General features: G+C 50.9%; 1 protein-coding gene across 1 annotated transcript; it reads right to left on the reverse strand.

Moving 5' to 3' along the window:
• Positions 1-8996: 8996 nt before the first annotated feature.
• On the reverse strand, positions 8997-24127 carry LOC130344433 (calphotin-like). Its single transcript, XM_056554435.1, has 2 exons — positions 21986-24127; positions 8997-9026 (listed from the first exon to the last, which is right to left on the reverse strand). Exons 1-2 carry the CDS (start codon positions 24125-24127, stop codon positions 8997-8999), a joined length of 2172 nt encoding a protein of 723 aa, XP_056410410.1.
• Positions 24128-25377: the final 1250 nt, after the last annotated feature.

Consider the following 25377-nt stretch of genomic DNA (forward strand, 5'->3'; position numbering starts at 1 on the left):
TACGTTGAGGATACGTTGGGGATACGTTGAGGATACGTTGGGGATACATTGAGGATATGTTGGGGATATGTTGAGGATATGTTGACGATATGTTGGGGATATGTTGAGGCCAATTAGAGACTGTTGTAGGCCTGTCTGAAGAGATGTATTTTTAGGCCACGTTTGAAACTATGGATGTTGTTGCTGAGTCTGAGGGATTGAGGGATAGCATTCCAGAGAACCGGTGCAGCACGAGTGAAGTCTTGGAGACGGGAGTGAGAAGTTGGGATTATAGAAGATGTTAGTGTGAGATCATTAGCAGATCGGAGAGAACGTGTAGGATGGTAGACGGAGATGAGAGAGGAGATGTAGGGAGGTGCAGCATTGTGGAGAGCTTTGTGTGTGAGACTGAGGATTTTGTACTATATTCTGGACTGAATTGGTAACCTGTGTAGTGACTGGCACAGGGAGGAGGCGTCGGTGTAGTGACTGGCACAGGGAGGAGGCGTCGGTGTAGTGACTGGCACAGGGAGGAGGCGTCGGTGTAGTGACTGGCACAGGGAGGAGGCGTCGGTGTAGTGACTGGCACAGGGAGGAGGCGTCGGTGTAGTGACTGGCACAGGGAGGAGGCGTCGGTGTAGTGACTGGCACAGGGAGGAGGCGTCGGTGTAGTGACTGGCACAGGGAGGAGGCGTCTGTGTAGTAACTGGCACAGGGAGGAGGCGTCTGTGTAGTGACTGGCACAGGGAGGAGGCGTCGGTGTAGTGACTGGCACAGGGAGGAGGCGTCGGTGTAGTGACTGGCACAGGGAGGAGGCGTCGGTGTAGTGACTGGCACAGGGAGGAGGCGTCGGTGTAGTGACTGGCACAGGGAGGAGGCGTCGGTGTAGTGACTGGCACAGGGAGGAGGCGTCGGTGTAGTGACTGGCACAGGGAGGAGGCGTCTGTGTAGTGACTGGCACAGGGACGAGGCGTCGGTGTAGTGACTGGCACAGGGAGGAGGCGTCGGTGTAGTGACTGGCACAGGGAGGAGGCGTCGGTGTAGCGACTGGCACAGGGAGGAGGCGTCGGTGTAGCGACTGGCACAGGGAGGAGGCGTCGGTGTAGCGACTGGCACAGGGAGGAGGCGTCGGTGTAGCGACTGGCACAGGGAGGAGGCGTCGGTGTAGCGACTGGCACAGGGAGGAGGCGTCGGTGTAGCGACTGGCACAGGGAGGAGGCGTCGGTGTAGCGACTGGCACAGGGAGGAGGCGTCGGTGTAGCGACTGGCACAGGGAGGAGGCGTCGGTGTAGCGACTGGCACAGGGAGGAGGCGTCTGTGTAGTGACTGGCACAGGGAGGAGGCGTCGGTGTAGTGACTGGCACAGGGAGGAGGCGTCGGTGTAGTGACTGGCACAGGGAGGAGGCGTCGGTGTAGTGACTGGCACAGGGAGGAGGCGTCGGTGTAGTGACTGGCACAGGGAGGAGGCGTCGGTGTAGGGACTGCCACAGGGAGGAGGCGTCGGTGTAGCGACTGGCACAGGGAGGAGGCGTCGGTGTAGCGACTGGCACAGGGAGGAGGCGTCGGTGTAGCGACTGGCACAGGGAGGAGGCGTCGGTGTAGCGACTGGCACAGGGAGGAGGCGTCGGTGTAGCGACTGGCACAGGGAGGAGGCGTCGGTGTAGCGACTGGCACAGGGAGGAGGCGTCGGTGTAGCGACTGGCACAGGGAGGAGGCGTCTGTGTAGTGACTGGCACAGGGAGGAGGCGTCGGTGTAGTGACTGGCACAGGGAGGAGGCGTCGGTGTAGTGACTGGCACAGGGAGGAGGCGTCGGTGTAGTGACTGGCACAGGGAGGAGGCGTCGGTGTAGTGACTGGCACAGGGAGGAGGCGTCGGTGTAGTGACTGGCACAGGGAGGAGGTGTCTGTGTAGTGACTGGCACAGGGAGGAGGCGTCGGTGTAGTGTCTGGCACAGGGAGGAGGCGTCGGTGTAGTGACTGGCACAGGGAGGAGGCGTCGGTGTAGTGACTGGCACAGGGAGGAGGCGTCGGTGTAGTGACTGGCACAGGGAGGAGGCGTCGGTGTAGTGACTGGCACAGGGAGAAGGCGTCGGTGTAGTGACTGGCACAGGGAGGAGGCGTCGGTGTAGTGACTGGCACAGGGAGGAGGCGTCGGTGTAGTGACTGGCACAGGGAGGAGGCGTCGGTGTAGTGACTGGCACAGGGAGGAGGCGTCGGTGTAGTGACTGGCACAGGGAGGAGGCGTCGGTGTAGTGACTGGCACAGGGAGGAGGCGTCGGTGTAGTGACTGGCACAGGGAGGAGGCGTCGGTGTAGTGGCTGGCACAGGGAGGAGGCGTCGGTGTAGTGACTGGCACAGGGAGGAGGCGTCGGTGTAGCGGCTGGAGAGGAGAGTTTGGCTGCGGCATTAAGGATGGACTGGAGAGGAGAGAGTTTGGCTGCGGCATTAAGGATGGACTGGAGAGGAGAGAGTTTGGCCTATTAGTAAAGACTTACAGTATTCGGGGCCGGAGGGAATCAAAGCAAAAATGAGAGTTTTAGCAGATTCAGTCGTGAGAAACGGGCGGATTCTGGAAATGTTTTTGAGATGCAGGTGACAAGAACGTGAAAGAGACTGAATATGGGGAGTGAGAGACAGATCAGAGTCAAGTATAATCCAAGACCGCGAGACTGCTGCCCGGGAGTTATGGTAGAACCACATACCGAGATGGAAATGTCAGGGGGGATGTCTGAGACAGCAGAGAGACAGTCACTGGTATTCTGTAGGAGTGCAGGGGTGATGTCTGAGACAGCAGAGAGACAGTCACTGGTATTCTGTAGGAGTGCAGGGGGGATGCCTGAGACAGCAGAGAGACAGTCACTGGTATTCTGTAGGAGTGCAGGGGTGATGTCTGAGACGGCAGAGAGACAGTCACTGGTATTCTGTAGGAGTGCAGGGGTGATGTCTGAGACGGCAGAGAGACAGTCACTGGTATTCTGTAGGAGTGCAGGGGGGATGTCTGAGACAGCAGAGAGACAGTCACTGGTATTCTGTAGGAGTGCAGGGGGGATGTCTGAGACAGCAGAGAGACAGTCACTGGTATTCTGTAGGAGTGCAGGGGGGATGTCTGAGACAGCAGAGAGACAGTCACTGGTATTCTGTAGGAGTGCAGGGGGGATGTCTGAGACAGCAGAGAGACAGTCACTGGTATTCTGTAGGAGTGCAGGGGGGATGTCTGAGACAGCAGAGAGACAGTCACTGGTATTCTGTAGGAGTGCAGGGGGGATGTCTGAGACAGCAGAGAGACAGTCACTGGTATTCTGTAGGAGTGCAGGGGGGATGTCTGAGACAGCAGAGAGACAGTCACTGGTATTCTGTAGGAGTGCAGGGGTGATGTCTGAGACAGCAGAGAGACAGTCACTGGTATTCTGTAGGAGTGCAGCGGTGATGTTGGCGGAGGAGGTATAGAGTTGGGTGTCATCAGCGTAGAGGTTGTACTGGAAACCAAATCTACTGTCTTTCCAATGGGGGATGTGTAGAGTGAAAAGAGTAGAGGACCCAGGACCGATCCCTGGGGAACCCCGACAGCAAGGGGAAGAGGAGAAGAAGTAGAGGCAGAAAACGAGACGCTAAAGGAGCGGCCAGAGAGATAGGAGGAAAACCAGGTGAGAGCAGAGTCCTTGGGACCGATGGAGCAGAGACTACTGAGGAGGAGTTGGGGATCCACAGAGTCAAAAGCCGCAGAGAGATCCAAGAGGATCAGTAAAGAGAAATTGTCATTTGATTAATAATAATCTGCGTTGTGTGAACAGTGAGAGACAATTCCCATCGCCTTAAAGAGACATCGCGAATCCCAAGGAGGAAAAAACTTCTCAGTTATAAACTTTTGTTTCCAGAACTTTCCTGATTCCGTCGTTTCGCTCAGAAATATTTAAAATAATCCGAGAATTTACATTTCTTTTACCTGTGGAAAAAAAAAAATCGGTAAAATTAAAAAAACTGAAAAAAAACAAAAACATGAAAAGCTTTTTTACAAATTGAATGTGGCGTGGTGTCGGGATTGTTTTATGGCGGAGCCATCAATTTGTCAGTCCTAACAAGTTCAGCGAACAATCTGTGCGAAGGACGACTGTTTACCGAGGAGACGTTTGGCAGCAGGAAAAAAAAATATTCGCTTGCCAGATTTTTTTTATAAATAATGTTAAAATCAATGATAATTTATATCCAGATCCTGCAGGATTGAGGCTTCCATCATTTATAACATTATGTTGTCACATTCTCTTCATTATCTCAGACACAAGGAAACTTTCTGCACTTTGTTCTTCTCTTGGCTCAGCACTGCCATCTAGTGGTCACATGGGGAAGCGCAGCCTGAAGTGATTTTCGTGAAGGTTACAGAGTTACCATGGGGTTAGTTTAATAACTTTCCAGCTGATTTAGTGAACTACAAGTCCAAGCATGCCAAGATGGGGGAAGTAATCTTCTCAGCAATCCACTGAATGAGACAAATCTGAACAGACAGGAAACTGTGCAGTGCATTGTGGGGACCGGTGATCAGGGCTGTAGAATAAAGCTCTGACCATAGTATTGAAGTTAGTGCCTCCTGGTGTATGGAGGAGCCTTACTGATCCCATGGTAGTGCCCGCAAGTCCTGAGGACACATGAGCTGTGCTGAGAATGACGGACCTTGGTGCCCTGATGATGATGGACCTTGGTGCCCTGATGATGATGGACCTTGGTTCCCTGATGATGACGGACCTTGGTGCCCTGATGATGATGGACCTTGGTTCCCTGATGATGATGGACCTTGGTGTTCTGATGATGATGGACCTTGATGTCCTGATGATGATGGACTTTGGTGTCCTGATGATGATGGACCTTGGTGTCCTGATGATGATGGACCTTGGTGTCCTGATGATGATGGACCTTGGTGTCCTGATGATGATGATGGACCTTGGTGTCCTGATGATGATGATGGACCTTGGTGTCCTGATGATGATGATCCTTGGTGTCCTGATGATGATGATGGACCTTGGTGTCCTGATGATGATGATCCTTGGTGTCCTGATGATGATGATGATGGACCTTGGTGTCCTGATGATGATGATGGACCTTGGTGTCCTGATGATGATGATCCTTGGTGTCCTGATGATGATGATGGACCTTGGTGTCCTGATGATGATAATGGACCTTGATGTCCTGATGATGATAATGGACCTTGGTGTCCTGATGATGATAATGGACCTTGGTGTCCTGATGATGATAATGGACCTTGGTGTCCTGATGATGATAATGGACCTTGGTGTCCTGATGATGATAATGGACCTTGGTGTCCTGATGATGATAATGGACCTCGGTGCCCTGATGATGATGGACCTTGGGGTCCTGATGATGATGGACCTTGGTGTACCTTGGTGTCCTGATGATGATGATGGAGCTTGTTGCCCTGATGATGATGGACCTTGGTGTCCTGATGATGATGGACCTTGGTGTCCTGATGATGATGGACCTTGGTGCCCTGATGATGATGGACCTTGGTGTCCTGATGATGATGGACCTTGGTGTCCTGATGATGATGGACCTTGGTGCCCTGATGATGATGGACCTTGGTGCCCTGATGATGATGGACCTTGGTGTCCTGATGATGATGGACCTTGGTGCCCTGATGATGATGGACCTTGATGTCCTGATGATGATGATGATGAACCTTGGTCTCCTGATGATGATGATGGACCTTGGTGTCCTGATGATGATGGACCTTGGTGTCCCTTGGTGTCCTGATGATGATGGACCTTGGTGTCCTGATGATGATGGACCTTGGTGTCCTGATGATGATGATGATGAACCTTGGTGCCCTGATGATGATAGACCTTGGTGTCCTGATGGTGATGGACCTTGGTGCCCTGATGATAGACTTTGGTGCCCTGATGATGATGGACCTTGGTGTCCTAATGATGATGGACTTTGGTGTCCTGATGATGATGGACCTTGGTGTCCTAATGATGATGGACTTTGGTGTCCTGATGATGATGGACCTTGGTGTCCCTTGGTGTCCTGATGATGATGGACCTTGGTGTCCTGATGATGATGGACCTTGGTGTTCTGATGATGATGGACCTGGGTGCCCTGATGATGATAGACCTTGGTGCCCTGATGATGATAGACCTTGGTGTCCTGATGATGATGGACATTGGTGTCCTGATGATGATGGACATTGGTGTCCTGATGATGATGGACATTGGTGTCCTGATGATGATGGACCTTGGTGTCCTGATGATGATGGACCGTGGTGTCCTGATGATGATAGACCTTGGTGTCCTGATGATGATAGACCTTGGTGTCCTGATGATGATGGACCTTGGTGTCCTGATGATGATGGACCTTGGTGTCCTGATGATGATGGACCTTGGTGTCCTGATAATGATGATGGACCTTGGTGTCCTGATGATGATGGACCTTGGTGCCCTGATGATGATGGACCTTGGTGCCCTGATGATGATGGACCTTGGTGTCCTGATGATGATGGACCTTGGTGCCCTGATGATGATGGACCTTGATGTCCTGATGATGATGATGATGAACCTTGGTCTCCTGATGATGATGATGGACCTTGGTGTCCTGATGATGATGGACCTTGGTGTTCTGATGATGATGGACCTTGGTGTCCCTTGGTGTCCTGATGATGATGGACCTTGGTGTCCTGATGATGATGGACCTTGGTGTCCTGATGATGATGATGATGAACCTTGGTGCCCTGATGATGATAGACCTTGGTGTCCTGATGGTGATGGACCTTGGTGCCCTGATGATAGACTTTGGTGCCCTGATGATGATGGACCTTGGTGTCCTAATGATGATGGACTTTGGTGTCCTGATGATGATGGACCTTGGTGTCCTAATGATGATGGACTTTGGTGTCCTGATGATGATGGACCTTGGTGTCCCTTGGTGTCCTGATGATGATGGACCTTGGTGTCCTGATGATGATGGACCTTGGTGTTCTGATGATGATGGACCTGGGTGCCCTGATGATGATAGACCTTGGTGCCCTGATGATGATAGACCTTGGTGTCCTGATGATGATGGACATTGGTGTCCTGATGATGATGGACATTGGTGTCCTGATGATGATGGACATTGGTGTCCTGATGATGATGGACCTTGGTGTCCTGATGATGATGGACCGTGGTGTCCTGATGATGATAGACCTTGGTGTCCTGATGATGATAGACCTTGGTGTCCTCATGATGATGGACCTTGGTGTCCTGATGATGATGGACCTTGGTGTCCTGATGATGATGGACCTTGGTGTCCTGATAATGATGATGGACCTTGTTGCCCTGATGATGATGGACCTTGGTGCCCTGATGATGATGGACCTTGGTGTCCTGATGATGATGGACCTTGGTGTCCTGATGATGATGGACCTTGGTGTCCTGATGATGATGGACCTTGGTGCCCTGATGATGATGGACCTTGGTGCCCTGATGATGATGGACCTTGGTGTCCTGATGATGATGGACCTTGGTGTCCTGATGATGATGGACCTTGGTGTCCTACTGATAGACCTTGGTGTCCTGATGATGATGGACCTTGGTGTCCCTTGGTGTCCTGATGATGATGGACCTTGGTGTCCTACTGATAGACCTTGGTGCCCTGATGATGATGAACCTTGGTGCCCTGATGATGATGGACCTTGGTGCCCTGATGATGATGGACCTTGGTGCCCTAATGATGATGGACCTTGGTGTCCTGATGATGATGGACCTTGGTGTCCTGATGATGATGGACCTTGGTGTCCTGATGATGATGGACCTTGGTGTCCTGATGATGATGGACCTTGGTGACCTGATGATGATGGACCTTGGTGTCCTACTGATAGACCTTGGTGTCCTGATGATGATGGACCTTGGTGTCCCTTGGTGTCCTGATGATGATGGACCTTGGTGTCCTACTGATAGACCTTGGTGTCCTGATGATGATGGACATTGGTGTCCTGATGATGATGGACCTTGGTGTCCTGATGATGATGGACCTTGGTGCCCTGATGATGATGGACCTTGGTGTCCTGATGATTATGGACCTTGGTGCCCTGATGATGATGGACCTTGGTGTCCTGATGATGATGGACCTTGGTGTCCTACTGATAGACCTTGGTGTCCTGATGATGATGGACCTTGGTGTCCCTTGGTGCCCTGATGATGATGAACCTTGGTGCCCTGATGATGATGGACCTTGGTGTCCTGATGATTATGGACCTTGGTGTCCTGATGATGATGGACATTGGTATCCTGATGATGATGGACATTGGTGTCCTGATGATGATGGACCTTGGTGTCCTGATGATGGACCTTGGTGTCCTGATGATGATGGACCTTGGCGTCCTGATGATGATGGACCTTGGTGTCTTGATGATGATGGACCTTGGTGTCCCTTGGTGTCCTGATGATGATAGACCTTGGTGTCCCTTGGTGCCCTGATGTAATAGACCTTGGTGTCCTAATGATGATGGACCTTGGTGTCCTGATGATGAAGAAGTGTTATCTTTCCTGTAGAGGACCACCCTGCCACTCCTCACCTCCATCCTGCCTGTGCAGATATATGGCCCCTTCAGGATCCCTGGAGAGCCGGGTGACAATGAGATTTTATCCTCTAGAAATTTTCCTTCCAAACTTTTTTTATTACATCAAACTTAATCTTTCTTCTGGAATTTTCCGCTCAGATTTGTCCACACAGAACGATACAATTTAAATAATATGTTTCACCTTTAATAAATGACAGGACGGCGGCGGCGGTTTAGCGCGGTGGTAGTGACCCCTGGCCCTGCATTTCTTGACCGTCTGACCACGGTGTGCTCGGTGCTTTATTGAGCGCATAATGTAAGTCACATTCATGTCAAAGAGCCAAACGTAATGTAATCTGCGCTCATCCGCCATAATTCCTCCGCTGATTTACTGAAATATAAAACCGCAACTGGAATTGATCTGAACAATTTTACGCTCAGATTTTACTTTTTACGGCATCGGGGGTCTGAATATTTATGGCATCATTGATATTTTGGCCAATTTCTAAAGGATAGAAAACATTCCATCAGTGAACGGGAAAACTGAGATTTAAGGGTCTAATGCTGCCATCTAGTGGTGAAAGAGAGGAAGAGCAAGATGGTTGATCAGGGTTATAGGATGAGGTTGGGTGCAGATGTGATAAGGGTTATAGGGTGAGGTCGGATTATAGGATGAGGTCGGATTATAGGATGTGGTCGGGGTTATAGGATGAGGTTGGGGTTATAGGATGAGGTCGGATTATAGGATGAGGTCGGATTATAGGATGAGGTCGGGGTTATAGGATGAGGTCGGGGTTATAGGGCGAGATTGGGGTTATAGGGCGAGATTGGGGTTATAGGGTAAGGTCTGGGTTATAGGATGTGATCGGGGTTATAGGGTGAGATTGGGGTTATAGGGCGAGGTCGGGGTTATAGGGCGAGGTCGGGGTTATAGGGTGATGTTGGGGTTATAGGATGTGATCGGGGTTATAGGGTGAGGTCGGGGTTATAGGATGTGATCAGGGTTATAGGGTGAGGTCGGGGTTAAAGGGTGAGGTCGGGGTTATAGGATGAGGTCGGGGTTATAGGGTGAGGTCGGGGTTATAGGGTGAGGTCGGGGTTATAGGATGTGGTCGGGGTTATAGGATGAGGTCGGGGTTATAGGGTGAGGTTGGGGTTATAGGGTGAGGTCGTGGTTATAGGGTGAGGTCGGGGTTATAAGGTGAGGTCGGGGTTATAGGATGTGATCGGGGTTATAGGGTGAGGTCGGGGTTAAAGGGTGAGGTCGTAGTTATAGGATGAGGTCGGGGTTATAGGGTGAGGTCGGGGTTATAGGGTGAGGTCGGGGTTATAGGATGTGATCGGGGTTATAAGGTGAGGTCGGGGTTATACGATGTGATCAGGGTTATAGGGTGAGGTCGGGGTTATAGGGTGAGGTCGGGGTTATAGGATGTGATCGTGGTTATAGGGGTAGGTCGGGTTATAGGATGAGGTCGGGGTTATAGGATGAGGTCGAGGTTGTATGGTGAGTTCAGTATCATAGGGTGAGGTCAGGTGTAGATGTGGTCGGGGTTATTGGGTGAAGTTGGGGTTATAGGGTGAGGTCAGGGTTATAGGGTGAGGTCGGGGTAATAGGGTGAGGTCGGGGTTATAGGGTGAGGTCAGGGTTATAGGGTGAGGTCAAAGCTATAGGGTAAGGTTGGGGGTAGATGTGGTTGGGGGTTATAGGATGAGGTCGGGGTTATAGGATGTGATCGGGGTTATAGGGTGAGGTCGGGGTTATAGGGTGAGGTCGGGGTTATAGGGTGAGGTCGGGGTTATAGGATGTGGTCGGGGTTATAGGATGAGGTCGGGGTTATAGGGTGAGGTCGGGGTTATAGGGTGAGGTCGGGGTTATAGGATGTGGTCGGGGTTATAGGATGAGGTCGGGGTTATAGGGTGAGGTCGGGGTTATAGGGTGAGGTCGGGGTTATAGGGTGAGGTCGGATTATAGGATGGGGTCGGGGTTATAGGATGAGGTTGGGGTTATAGGGTGAGGTCGGGGTTATAGGATGAGGTCGGATTATAGGATGAGGTCGGATTATAGGATGAGGTCGGGGTTATAGGATGAGGTCGGGGTTATAGGGCGAGATTGGGGTCATAGGGCGAGATTGGGGTTATAGGGTAAGGTCTGGGTTATAGGATGTGATCGGGGTAATAGGGTGAGATTGGGGTTATAGGGCGAGGTCGGGGTTATAGGGCGAGGTCGGGGTTATAGGGTGAGGTCGGGGTTATAGGATGTGATCGGGGTTATAGGGTGAGGTCGGGGTTATAGGATGTGATCAGGGTTATAGGGTGAGGTCGGGGTTATAGGGTGAGGTCGGGGTTATAGGATGTGATCGGGGTTATAGGGGTAGGTCGGGTTATAGGATGAGGTCGGGGTTATAGGATGAGGTCGAGGTTGTATGGTGAGTTCAGTATCATAGGGTGAGGTCAGGTGTAGATGTGGTAGGGGTTATTGGGTGAAGTTGGGGTTATAGGGTGAGGTCAGGGTTATAGGGTGAGGTCGGGGTAATAGGGTGAGGTCGGGGTTATAGGGTGAGGTCAGGGTTATAGGGTGAGGTCAAAGCTATAGGGTAAGGTTGGGGGTAGATGTGGTTGGGGGTTATAGGATGAGGTCGGGGTTATAGGATGTGATCGGGGTTATAGGATGAGGTTGGGGTTATAGTGTGAGGTCGGGGTTATAGGATGTGATCAAGGTTATAGGGTGAGGTCCAGGTTATAGGATGAGGTCGGGTTATAGGATGAGGTCGGGGTTATAGGATGAGGTCGGGGCAATAGGATGAGGTAGGGGTTATAGGATGAGGTAGGGGTTATAAGATGAGGTCGGATTATAGGGTGAGGTCGGATTATAGGGTGAGGTCGGGGTTATAGGATGTGATCAGGGTTATAGGATGAGGTCGGGGTTATAGGATGAGGTCGGGGTTATAGGGTGAGATCGGGTTTATAGGGTGAGGTCGGGGTTAGAGGATGTGATCGGGGTTATAGGGTGAGGTCGGGGTTAAAGGGTGAGGTCGGGGTTATAGGATGAGGTCGGGGTTATAGGGTGAGGTCGGGGTTATAGGGTGAGGTCGGGGTTATAGGATGTGGTCGGGGTTATAGGATGAGGTCGGGGTTATAAGGTGAGGTCGGGGTTATAGGATGTGATCGGGGTTATAGGGTGAGGTCGGGGTTAAAGGGTGAGGTCGTAGTTATAGGATGAGGTCGGGGTTATAGGGTGAGGTCGGGGTTATAGGGTGAGGTCGGGGTTATAGGGTGAGGTCGGGGTTATAGGATGTGGTCGGGGTTATAGGATGAGGTCGGGGTTATAGGGTGAGGTCGGGGTTATAGGGTGAGGTCGGGGTTATAGGATGTGGTCGGGGTTATAGGATGTGGTCGGGGTTATAGGGTGAGGTCGGGGTTATAGGATGTGGTCGGGGTTATAGGGTGAGGTCGGGGTTATAGGGTGAGGTCGGGGTTATAGGGTGAGGTCGGGGTTATAGGATGTGGTCGGGGTTATAGGGTGAGGTCAGGGTTATAGGATGTGGTCGGGGTTGTAGGGTGAGGTCGGGGTTATAGGGTGAGGTCGGGGTTATAGGGTGAGGTCGGGGTTATAGGAGGAGGTCTGGGATATAGGATGAGGTCTGGGATATAGGGTGAGGTCGGGTTATAGGATGAGGTCGGGTTATAGGGTCAGGTCGGGGTTATAGGGTGAGGTCGGGGTTATAGGATGAGGTCGGGGTTATAGGATGAGGTCTGGGATATAGGATGAGGTCTGGGTTATAGGATGAGGTCGGGTTATAGGATGAGGTCGGGTTATAGGGTGAGGTCGGGTTAGAGGGTGAGGTCGGGGTTATAGGGTGAGGTCGGGGTTATAGGGTGAGGTCGGGGATATAGGGTGAGGTCGAATTATAGGTTGAGGTCGGGTTAGGGTGAGGTCAATTTATAGGATGAGGTCGGGTTATAGGGAGAGGTCAGGGTTATAAGGTGAGGTCGGGTTATAGGATCAGGTCAGGTTATAGGGTGAGGTTTTGGTTGTAGGTTCAGGTCGGGTTATAGGGTGAGGTTCGGGTTGTAGGATCAGGTCGGGTTATAGGGTGAGGTCGGGTTATAGGGTGAGGTCGGGTTATAGGGTGAGGTCGGGATTATAGGGTGAGGTTCGGGTTATAGGATCAGGTCGGGGTTATAGGCTGAGATTGGGTTATAGGGTGAGGTCAGGGTTATAGGGTGAGGTCAGGGTTATAGGGTAAGGTCGGGGTTATAGGGTGAGGTCGGGGTTATAGGGTGAGGTTGGGGTTATAGGATGAGGTTGGGGTTATAGGATGAGGTTCGGGTTATAGGGTGAGGTTGGGATTATAGGGTTCGGTTCGGGTTATAGGGTGAGGTTCGGGTTATAGGGTGAGGTTGGGTTATAGGGTGAGGTCGGGAATAGAGGGTGAGGTCAGGTTATAGGGTGAGGTCGGGTTATAGGGTGAGGTCGGGTTATAGGGTGAGGTCGGGTTATAGGGTGAGGTCGGGGTTATAGGGTGAGGTCGGTTTATAGGATGAGGTCGGGTTATAGGATGAGGTCGGGTTATAGGGAGAGGTCGGGGTTATAGGGTGAGGTTTGGGTTGTAGGATCAGGTCGGGTTATAGGATCTGGTCGGGTTATAGGGTGAGGTCGGGGTTATAGGGTGAGGTTGGGGTTATAGGATCAGGTCGGGGTTATAGGGTGAGGTCGGGGTTATAGGGTGAGGTCGGGGTTATAGGATGTGATCGGGGTTATAGGATGAGGTTGGGGTTATAGGGTGAGGTTGGGGTTATAGAATGAGGTTGGAGTTATAGGATGAGGTCAGGGTTATAGGGTGAGGTCCGGGGTAGATGTGGTCAGGGTTATAGGATGTGGTCCGGGTTATAGGATAAGGTCTGGGTTATAGGGTGAGGTTGTGGTTATAGGATGAGGTCAGGTGTAGATGTAATCGTGTTATAGGGTGAGGTCGGGTTATAGGGTGAGGTGGGGGTTATAGGGTGAGATCGGGTTATAGGATGAGGTCGGGTTATAGGGTGAGGTCGGGTTTATAGGGTGAGGTCAGGGATATAGGGTGAGGTCGGGGATATAGGGTGAGGTCGGGGATATAGGGTGAGGTCGGGGATATAGGATGAGGTCGGGGTTATAGGATGAGGTCGGGGTTATAGGATGAGGTCAGGGTTATAGGATGTGGTCGGGGTTATAGGGTGTGGTCGGGGTTATAGGGTGAGGTCGGGGTTATAGGGTGTGGTCGGGGTTATAGGGTGTGGTCGGGTTAGAGGGTGAGGTCGGGTTATAGGTGAGGTCGGGGTATAGGTGAGGTCGGGGTATAGGTGAGGTCGGGGTATAGGATGAGGTCTGGGATATAGGGCGAGGTCGGGTTATAGGATGAGGTCGGGGTTATAGGGTGAGGTCGGGTTTTAGGATGAGGTCGGGAATATAGGGTGAGGTCGAGTTGTAGGATGAGGTCGGGTTAGGGTGAGGTCAATTTATAGGATGAGGTCGGGTTATAGGGAGAGGTCGGGGTTAAAGGGTGAGGTTCGGGTTATAGGGTGAGGTCGAGGTTATAGGGTGAGGTTGGGGTTATAGGGTGAGGTTCGGGTTATAGGGTGAGGTCGGGATTATAGGGTGAGATTGGGATTATAGGATGAGGTCAGGGTTATAGGGTGAGGTCAGGGTTATAGGGTGAGGTTCGGGTTATAGGGTGAGGTCGGGTTATAAGTTGAGGTCGGGGTTATAGGGTGAGGTCGGGTTATAGGATGAGGTCGGGTTATAGGGTGAGGTCGGGAATATAGGGTGAGGTCGGGTATATAGGGTGAGGTCGGGTTATAGGGTGAGGTCGGGGTTATAGGGTGAGGTCGGGGTTATAGGATGAGGTCGGGGTTATAGGGTGAGGTCGGGTTTTAGGATGAGGTCGGGGATATAGGGTGAGGTCGAGTTGTAGGATGAGGTCGGGTTAGGGTGAGGTCAATTTATAGGATGAGGTCGGGTTATAGGGAGAGGTCGGGGTTAAAGGGTGAGGTTCGGGTTAAAGGGTGAGGTCGGGGTTATAGGGTGAGGTTGGGGTAATAGGGTGAGGTTCGGGTTATAGGGTGAGGTCGGGATTATAGGGTGAGATTGGGATTATAGGATGAGGTCAGGGTTATAGGGTGAGGTCAGGGTTATAGGGTGAGGTTCGGGTTATAGGGTGAGGTCGGGTTATAAGTTGAGGTCGGGGTTATAGGATGAGGTCGGGTTATAGGATGAGGTCGGGTTATAGGGTGAGGTCGGGAATATAGGGTGAGGTCGGGAATATAGGGTGAGGTCGGGTTATAGGGTGAGGTCGGGGTTATAGGGTGAGGTCGGGGTTATAGGGTGAGGTCGGGGTTATAGGGTGAGGTAGGGGTTACAGGGTGAGGTCGGTTTATAGGATGAGGTCGAGTTATAGGGAGAGGTCGGGGTTATAGGGTGAGGTTCGGGTTGTAGGATCAGGTTCGGGTTATAGGATCTGGTCGGGTTTTAGGGTGAGGTCGGGGTTATAGGGTGAGGTTGGGGTTATAGGGTGAGGTCGGGATTATAGGGTGAGATTGGGATTATAGGATGAGGTCAGGGTTATAGGGTGAGGTCAGGGTTATAGGGTGAGGTTCGGGTTATAGGGTGAGGTCGGGTTATAAGTTGAGGTCGGGGTTATAGGGTGAGGTCGGGTTATAGGATGAGGTCGGGTTATAGGGTGAGGTCGGGAATATAGGGTGAGGTCGGGTATATAGGGTGAGGTCGGGTTATAGGGTGAGGTCGGGGTTATAGGGTGAGGTCGGGGTTATAGGATGAGGTCGGGGTTATAGGGTGAGGTCGGGTTTTAGGATGAGGTCGGGGATATAGGGTGAGGTCGAGTTGTAGGATGAGGTCGGGTTAGGGTGAGGTCAATTTATAGGATGAGGTCGGGTTATAGGGAGAGGTCGGGGTTAAAGGGTGAGGTTCGGGTTAAAGGGTGAGGTCGGGGTTATAGGGTGAGGTTGGGGTAATAGGGTGAGGTTCGGGTTATAGGGTGAGGTCGGGATTATAGGGTGAGATTGGGATTATAGGATGAGGTCAGGGTTATAGGGTGAGGTCAGGGTTATAGGGTGAGGTTCGGGTTATAGGGTGAGGTCGGGTTATAAGTTGAGGTCGGGGTTATAGGATGAGGTCGGGTTATAGGATGAGGTCGGGTTATAGGGTGAGGTCGGGAATATAGGGTGAGGTCGGGAATATAGGGTGAGGTCGGGTTATAGGGTGAGGTCGGGGTTATAGGGTGAGGTCGGGGTTATAGGGTGAGGTCGGGGTTATAGGGTGAGGTAGGGGTTACAGGGTGAGGTCGGTTTATAGGATGAGGTCGAGTTATAGGGAGAGGTCGGGGTTATAGGGTGAGGTTCGGGTTGTAGGATCAGGTTCGGGTTATAGGATCTGGTCGGGTTTTAGGGTGAGGTCGGGGTTATAGGGTGAGGTTGGGGTTATAGGGTGAGGTCGGGGTTATAGGGTGAGGTTGGGGTTATAGGGTGAAGTCGGGGTTATAGGATGAGGTTGGGGTTATAGGGTGAGGTCGGGGTTAGAGGATGTGATCGGAGTTATAGGGTGAGGTCGGGGTTAAAGGGTGAGGTCGGGGTTATAGGATGAGGTCGGGGTTATAGGATGAGGTCGGGGTTATAGGGTGAGGTCGGGGTTATAGGGTGAGGTCGGGGTTATAGGATGTGGTCGGGGTTATAGGATGTGGTCGGGTTATAGGGTGTGGTCGGGGTTATAGGATGTGGTCGAGGTTATAGGGTGAGGTCGGGGTTATAGGATGTGGTCGGGGTTATAGGGTGAGGTCGGGGTTATAGGATGTGGTCGGGGTTGTAGGGTGAGGTCAGGGTTATAGGGTGAGGTCGGGGTTATAGGGTGAGGTCGGGGTTTTAGGGTGAGGTCGGGGTTATAGGGTGAGGTCGGGTTTATAGGGTGAGGTCGGGTTATAGGGTGAGGTCGGGTTATAGGGTGAGGTCGGGTTATAGGGTGAGGTCGGGTTATAGGGTGAGGTCGGGTTATAGGATGAGGTCGGGGTTATAGGATGAGGTCGGGGTTATAGGATGAGGTCGGGGTTATCGGGTGAGGTCGGGGTTATAGGGTGAGGTCGGGGTTATAGGATGTGGTCGGGGTTATAGGATGAGGTCGGGGTTATAGGATGTGGTCGGGGTTGTAGGGTGAGGTCGGGGTTATAGGGTGAGGTCGGGGTTATAGGGTGAGGTCGGGGTTATAGGGTGAGGTCGGCGTTATAGGGTGAGGTCGGGTTTATAGGGTGAGGTCGGGTTATAGGGTGAGGTCGGGTTATAGGGTGAGGTCAGGTTATAGGGTGAGGTCGGGTTTATAGGGTGAGGTCGGGTTATAGGGTGAGGTCGGGTTATAGGGTGAGGTCGGGTTATAGGGTGAGGTCGGGTTATAGGGTGAGGTCGGGGTTATAGGATGAGGTCGGGGTTATAGGATGAGGTCGGGGTTATAGGGTGAGGTCGGGGTTATAGGGTGAGGTTCGGGTTATAGGGTGAGGTTGGGGTTATAGGGTGAGGTCGGGGTTATAGGATGTGGTCGGGGTTATAGGATGTGGTCGGGGTTATAGGGTGAGGTCGGGGTTATAGGATGTGGTCGGGGTTATAGGGTGAGGTCGGGGTTATAGGGTGAGGTCGGGGTTATAGGGTGAGGTCGGGGTTATAGGATGTGGTCAGGGTTATAGGGTGAGGTTAGGGTTATAGGATGTGGTCGGGGTTGTAGGGTGAGGTCAGGGTTATAGGGTGAGGTCGGGGTTATAGGGTGAGGTCGGGGTTATAGGATGAGGTCTGGGATATAGGATGAGGTCTGGGATATAGGATGAGGTCTGGGATATAGGGTGAGGTCGGGTTATAGGATGAGGTCGGGTTATAGGGTGAGGTCGGGGTTATAGGGTGAGGTCGGGGTTATAGGGTGAGGTCGGGGATATAGGGTGAGGTCGAATTATAGGTTGAGGTCGGGTTAGGGTGAGGTCAATTTATAGGATGAGGTCGGGTTATAGGGAGAGGTCAGGGTTATAAGGTGAGGTCGGGTTATAGGATCAGGTCAGGTTATAGGGTGAGGTTTTGGTTGTAGGATCAGGTCAGGTTATAGGGTGAGGTTCGGGTTGTAGGATCAGGTCGGGTTATAGGGTGAGGTCGGGTTATAGGGTGAGGTCGGAGTTATAGGGTGAGGTTCGGGTTATAGGATCAGGTCGGGGTTATAGGCTGAGATTGGGTTATAGGGTGAAGTCGAGTTATAGGGTGAGGTCAGGGTTATAGGGTGAGGTCAGGGTTATAGGGTGAGGTCGGGGTTATAGGGTGAGGTCGGGGTTATAGGGTGAGGTTGGGGTTATAGGATGAGGTTCGGGTTATAGGGTGAGGTTGGGATTATAGGGTTCGGTTCGGGTTATAGGGTTCGGTTCGGGTTATAGGGTGAGGTTGGGTTATAGGGTGAGGTTGGGTTATAGGGTGAGGTCGGGTTATAGGGTGAGGTCGGGTTATAGGGTGAGGTCGGGTTATAGGGTGAGGTAGGGTTATAGTGTGAGGTCGGGGTTATAGGGTGAGGTCGGTTTATAGGATGAGGTCGGGTTGTAGGGAGAGGTCGGGGTTATAGGGTGAGGTCGGTTTATAGGGTGAGGTAGGGTTATAGGGTGAGGTCGGGGTTATAGGGTGAGGTCGGTTTATAGGATGAGGTCGGGTTATAGGGAGAGGTCGGGGTTATAGGGTGAGGTTCGGGTTGTAGGATCAGGTCGGGTTATAGGATCTGGTCGGGTTATAGGGTGAGGTCGGGGTTATAGGGTGAGGTTGGGGTTATAGGATCAGGTCGGGGTTATAGGGTGAGGTCGGGGTTATAGGGTGAGGTCGGGGTTATAGGATGTGATCGGGGTTATAGGATGAGGTTGGGGTTATAGGGTGAGGTTGGGGTTATAGAATGAGGTTGGAGTTATAGGATGAGGTCAGGGTTATAGGGTGAGGTCCGGGGTAGATGTGGTCAGGGTTATAGGATGTGGTCCGGGTTATAGGATAAGGTCTGGGTTATAGGGTGAGGTTGTGGTTATAGGATGAGGTCAGGTGTAGATGTAATCGTGTTATAGGGTGAGGTCGGGTTATAGGGTGAGGTCGGGGTTATAGGGTGAGGTCGGGTTATAGGGTGAGGTCGGGTTATAGGGTGAGGTCGGGTTTATAGGGTGAGGTCGGGGATATAGGGTGAGGTCGGGGATATAGGGTGAGGTCGGGGATATAGGATGAGGTCGGGGTTATAGGATGAGGTCGGGGTTATAGGATGAGGTCGGGGTTATAGGATGTGGTCGGGGTTATAGGGTGTGGTCGGGGTTATAGGGTGAGGTCAGGGTTATAGGGTGTGGTCGGGGTTATAGGGTGAGGTCGGGTTAGAGGGTGAGGTCGGGTTATAGGGTGAGGTTCGGGTTATAGGGTGAGGTCCGGGTTATAGGGTGAGGTTCGGGTTATAGGGTGAGGTTCGGGTTATAGGGTGAGGTTCGGGTTATAGGGTGAGGTTCGGGTTACAGGGTGATGTCCGGGTTACAGGGTGATGTCCGGGTTACAGGGTGATGTCCGGGTTACAGGGTGAGGTTCGGGTTATAGGGTGAGGTTCGGGTTATAGGGTGAGGTTCGGGTTATAGGGTGAGGTTCGGGTTATAGGGTGATGTCCGGGTTACACGGTGATGTCCGGGTTACAGGGTGATGTCCGGGTTACAGGGTGAGGTTCGGGTTATAGGGTGAGGTTCGGGTTATAGGGTGAGGTCGGGTTATAGGGTGAGGTCGGGTTATAGGGTGAGGTCGGGTTATAGGGTGAGGTCGGGTTATAGGGTGAGGTCCGGGTTATAGGGTGAGGTTCAGGTTATAGGTTGAGGTTCGGGTTATAGGGTGAGGTTCGGGTTATAGGGTGAGGTTCGGGTTATAGGGTGAGGTTCGGGTTATAGGGTGATGTCCGGGTTACAGGGTGATGTCCGGGTTACAGGGTGAGGTTCGGGTTATAGGGTGAGGTTCGGGTTATAGGGTGAGGTTCGGGTTATAAGGTGAGGTTCAGGTTATAGGGTGAGGTTCGGGTTACAGGGTGATGTCGGGGTTACAGGGTGAGGTTCGGGTTACAGGGTGAGGTTCGGGTTATAGGGTGAGGTTCGGGTTATAGGGTGATGTCCGGGTTACACGGTGATGTCCGGGTTACAGGGTGATGTCCGGGTTACAGGGTGAGGTTCGGGTTATAGGATGAGGTTCGGGTTACAGGGTGATGTTGGGGTTACAGGGTGAGGTTCGGGTTACAGGGTGATGTCCGGGTTACACGGTGATGTCCGGGTTACAGGGTGATGTCCGGGTTACAGGGTGATGTCCGGGTTACAGGGTGAGGTTCGGGTTATAGGGTGATGTCGGGGTTACAGGGTGAGGTTCGGGTTACAGGGTGAGGTTCGGGTTATAGGGTGAGGTTCGGGTTATAGGGTGATGTCCGGGTTACCGGGTGATGTCCGGGTTACAGGGTGATGTCGGGGTTACAGGGTGAGGTTCGGGTTATAGGGTTAGGTTCGGGTTACAGGGTGATGTCGGGGTTACAGGGTGAGGTTAGGGTTATAGGGTGAGGTTCGGGTTACAGGGTGATGTCGGGGTTACAGGGTGAGGTTCGGGTTACAGGGTGATGTCGGGGTTACAGGGTGAGGTTCGGGTTATAGGGTTAGGTTCGGGTTACAGGGTGATGTCGGGGTTACAGGGTGAGGTTCGGGTTACAGGGTGATGTCGGGGTTACAGGGTGAGGTTCGGGTTACAGGGTGATGTCGGGGGTTACAGGGTGAGGTTCGGGTGTAGATCCAGTTTTGGGGATAATGGAGTTCGTGTCCTGGATGATTTGTTGGTTTTGAGGTTTTGTCTTTACACGGATGCGGGTTTGGTACAGTAGCAGTTCTCTCTCGTTACCTCTCTATATCGTGGTGACCGCGCTCGTTCTCGCACTTCACTCCCCTCACACTCCCATCTCCACTGTTCTCTTCCCTTTTATCGGATATAATTTGCGCTTAGCGCCGGCGCAGATTAATGAGTTGCGATTCGTCTAATGACTGTTTCCTCCTGAAGTAATTAGGTGGCATCGCTAATAAAGATGAATGGCGGCGCTGACCCGCTCCTTCACTCCTCCCGCAGTCACATTACTTAGCGCAGGCCGCCGCCGCCGCGTCCTTTGGATTCGCAGCCAGTTTGATGTTGTTCCTTTTGTTTCTCAGGGAAAAAAAAGACGATTTCCGTGCTGGAAAATCTGTCCAAGTAATGAGGACTGAAGAACAAAAGCGGTGGAGGGGAGGGGGGGGCAGGTAAAGATTGGGCGGCTGTGGAGACAAGAGGGGAGGGGAGGTAGAGAGAAGGGGGATATGGAGGTGAGAGGGGGATATGGAGGTGGTGGGCAGGTCGAAGAGTGAGGGATGGGCAGGTGGAGGCAAGAGGGGGGGCATGTTGAGGTTAGAAGGGGGCAGGTGGAAGTTTGAGAAGGCAGGTGGAGGTGACGGAGCAGGTAGAGGTGAGAGGGTTGGGTGGAGGTTAGATGGGGGGCAAGTGGAAGTGACAGGGGCAGGTGGAGGTTCGAGAGAGCCAGGTGAAGGTAAGAGGAGGCAGGTGGAGGTGAGAGGGTGGAGGTGAGGGGGGGAGGTGGAGATGATGGGGGGAGGTGTAGGTGAGAGGGGGGAGGTGGAGGTGAGGGGGGGGAGGTGGAGGTGAGGGGGGAGGTGGAGGTGAGGGGGGAGGTGGAGATGAGGGGGGGAGGTGGAGATGAGGGGGGAGGTGTAAGTGAGAGGGGGCAGGTGGAGGTGAGAGGGGGGCAGGTGGAGGTTAGGGGGGAGGTGTAGGTGAGAGGAGGGCAGGTGGAGGCGAGGGGGGCAGGTGGAGGTGAGGGGGGCAGGAGGAGATGAGGGGGGGAGGAGGAGATGAGGGGGGAGGTGTAGGTGAGAGGGGGGCGGTGTAGTTGAGGGGGGCAGGTGGAGGTTAGAGGAGGCAGGTGGAGGTGAGGGGGGGCATGTGGAGGTGAGGGGGGAGGTGTAGGTGAGAGGGGGGCAGTGTAGGTGAGGGGGGGCATGTGGAGGTGAGGGGGGGCAGGTGGAGGTGAGGGGGGAGGTGTAGGTGAGAGGGGGGCATGTGGAGGTGAGAAGGGGCAGGTGGAGGTGAGAGGGGAGGTGTAGGTGAGAGGGGGCAGGAGGAGGTGAGGGGGGGCAGGTGAGGGTGAGAGGGGGCAGGTGAGGGTGAGAGGGGGCAGGGGGAGGTGAGGGGGGCAGGTGGAGGTGAGGGGGGAGGTGTAGGTGAGAGGGGGGCAGGAGGAGGTGAGGGGGGGCAGGTGAAGGTGAGAGGGGGGCAGGGGGAGGTGAGGGGGCAAGTGGAGGTGAGGGGGGCAGGAGAAGGTGAGGGGTTGGAGGTGGTGGTGAGGGGGGGCAGAATAATAACGGGGTCAGGTATAAAAATAATAACGGGGTCAGGTATAAGAATAATAACGGGGTCAGGAATAAGAATAATAACGGGGTCAGGTATAAGAATAATAACGGGGTCAGGTATATGAATAATAATGGGGTCAGGTATATGAATAATAACGGGATCAGGTATAAGAATAATAATGGGGTCAGGTATATGAATAATAACGGGGTCAGGTATAAGAATAATAACGGGGTCCGGTATGGGAATAATAACGGGGTCCGGTATATGAATAATAACGGGATCAGGTATAAGAATAATAACGGGGTCAGGTATAAGAATAATAACGGGGTCAGGTATAAGAATAATAACGGGGTCCGGTATAAGAATAATAACGGGGTCAGGTATAAGAATAATAACGGGGTCAGGTATAAGAATAATAACGGGGTCAGGTATAGGAATAATAATGGGGTCGGGTATAAGAATAATAATGGGGTCGGGTATAAGAATAATAATGGGGTCAGGTATAAGAATAATAACAGGGTCAGGTATAAGAATAATAACAGGGTCAGGTATAAGAATAATAACAGGGTCAGGTATAAGAATAATAACGGGGTCAGGTATAAGAATAATAATGGGGTCAGGTATAAGAATAATAATGGGGTCAGGTATAAGAATAATAACGGGGTCAGGTATAAGAATAATAATGGGGTCAGGTATATGAATAATAATGGGGTCAGGTATAAGAATAATAACGGGGTCAGGTATAAGAATAATAACGGGGTCAGGTTTAAGAATAATAACGGGGTCAGGTATAAGAATAATAATGGGGTCGGATATAAGAATAATAACGGGGTCAGGTATAAGAATAATAATGGGGTCAGGTATAAGAATAATAATGGGGTCAGGTATAATAATAATAATGGGGTCAGGTATAAGAATAATAACGGGGTCAGGTATAAGAATAATAACGGGGTCGGGTATAAGAATAATAATGGGGTCAGGTATAAGAATAATAATGGGGTCAGGTATAAGAATAATAACGGGGTCAGGTATAAGAATAATAACGGGGTCAGGTATAAGAATAATAGGGTCAGGTATAAGAATAATAACGGGGTCGGGTATAAGAATAATAATGGGGTCAGGTATAAGAATAATAATGGGGTCAGGTATAAGAATAATAACGGGGTCAGGTAGAAGAATAAAAACGTGGTCAGGTATAAGAATAATAACGGGGTCAGGTATAAGAATAATAATGGGGTCAGGTATAAGAATAATAATGGGGTCAGGTATAAGAATAATAACGGGGTCACGTATAAGAATAATAACGGGGTCAGGTATAAGAATAATAACTGGGTCAGGTATAAGAATAATAACGGGGTCAGGTATAAGAATAATAACGGGGTCAGGTATAAGAATAATAATGGGGTCAGGTATAAGAATAATAACGGGGTCAGGTATAAGAATAATAACGGGGTCCGGTATAAGAATAATAACGGGGTCAGGTATAAGAATAATAACGGGGTCAGGTATAAGAATAATAACGGGGTCAGGTATAAGAATAATAACGGGGTCAGGTATAAGAATAATAATGGGGTCAGGTATAAGAATAATAACGGGGTCAGGTATATGAATAATAACGGGGTCAGGTATAAGAATAATAGGGTCAGGTATAAGAATAATAACGGGGTCAGGTATAAGAATAATAATGGGGTCGGGTATAAGAATAATAATGGGGTCGGGTATAAGAATAATAACGGGGTCCGGTATAAGAATAATAACGGGGTCGGGTATAAGAATAATAATGGGGTCGGGTATAAGAATAATAATGGGGTCGGGTATAAGAATAATAATGGGGTCAGGTAGAAGAATAATAATGGGGTCGGGTATAAGAATAATAATGGGGTCGGGTATAAGAATAATAACGGGGTCAGGTATAAGAATAATAACCGGGTCCGGTATAAGAATAATAACGGGGTCAGGTATAAGAATAATAACCGGGTCCGGTATAAGAATAATAACGGGGTCGGGTATAAGAATAATAACGGGGTCAGGTATAAGAATAATAACCGGGTCCGGTATAAGAATAATAACGGGGTCAGGTATAAGAATAATAATGGGGTCAGGTATAAGAATAATAATGGGGTCAGGTATAAGAATAATAACGGGGTCAGGTATATGAATAATAACGGGGTCAGGCATAAGAATAATAGGGTCAGGTATAAGAATAATAACGGGGTCGGGTATAAGAATAATAATGGGGTCGGGTATAAGAATAATAATGGGGTCGGGTATAAGAATAATAACGGGGTCCGGTATAAGAATAATAACGGGGTCGGGTATAAGAATAATAATGGGGTCGGGTATAAGAATAATAATGGGGGTCGGGTATAAGAATAATAATGGGGTCAGGTAGAAGAATAATAATGGGGTCGGGTATAAGAATAATAACGGGGTCGGGTATAAGAATAATAACGGGGTCAGGTATAAGAATAATAACCGGGTCCGGTATAAGAATAATAACGGGGTCGGGTATAAGAATAATAACGGGGTCAGGTATAAGAATAATAACCGGGTCCGGTATAAGAATAATAACGGGGTCAGGTATAAGAATAATAACGGGGTCAGGTATAAGAATAATAATGGGGTCAGGTATAAGAATAATAATGGGGTCAGGTAGAAGAATAATAATGGGGTCGGGTATAAGAATAATAACGGGGTAAGGTATAAGAATAATAACGGGGTCAGGTATAAGAATAATAACGGGGTCAGGTAGAAGAATAATAATGGGGTCAGGTATAAGAATAATAACGGGGTCAGGTATAAGAATAATAACGGGGTCCGGTATAAGAATAATAACGGGGTCCGGTATAAGAATAATAACGGGGTCCGGTATAAGAATAATAATGGGGTCAGGTATAAGAATAATAACGGGGTCAGGTATAAGAATAATAACGGGGTCCGGTATAAGAATAATAACGGAGTCAGGTATAAGAATAATAATGGGGTCGGGTATAAGAATAATAATGGGGTCAGGTATAAGAATAATAATGGGGTCAGGTATAAGAATAATAACGGGGTCAGGTATAAGAATAATAACGGGGTCAGGTATAAGAATAATAACGGGGTCCGGTATAAGAATAATAATGGGGTCAGGTATAAGAATAATAATGGGGTCAGGTAGAAGAATAATAATGGGGTCGGGTATAAGAATAATAACGGGGTCAGGTATAAGAATAATAACGGGGTCAGGTATAAGAATAATAACGGGGTCAGGTATAAGAATAATAACGGGGTCAGGTATAAGAATAATAACGGGGTCGGGTATAAGAATAATAACGGGGTCAGGTATAAGAATAATAACGGGGTCCGGTATAAGAATAATAACGGGGTCGGGTATAAGAATAATAACGGGGTCGGGTATAAGAATAATAACGGGGTCAGGTATAAGA

Source organism: Hyla sarda, unplaced genomic scaffold, assembly GCF_029499605.1.
Source record: "Hyla sarda isolate aHylSar1 unplaced genomic scaffold, aHylSar1.hap1 scaffold_72, whole genome shotgun sequence".
Classification (NCBI taxonomy): domain Eukaryota; kingdom Metazoa; phylum Chordata; class Amphibia; order Anura; family Hylidae; genus Hyla; species Hyla sarda.

Bases quoted from the DNA above. Each gene is read 5' to 3' on its own strand.
- LOC130344433 (XM_056554435.1), bottom strand. From the start codon at position 24,127: ATGCCTGACCCCGTTATTATTCATATACCTGACCCCGTTATTATTCTT. The intron at 9,027-21,985 runs GTTATTATTTTT...TCTATCCTTTAG, and splicing joins TTATTCTTATACCTGACCCC to AAATTGGCCAAAATATCAAT.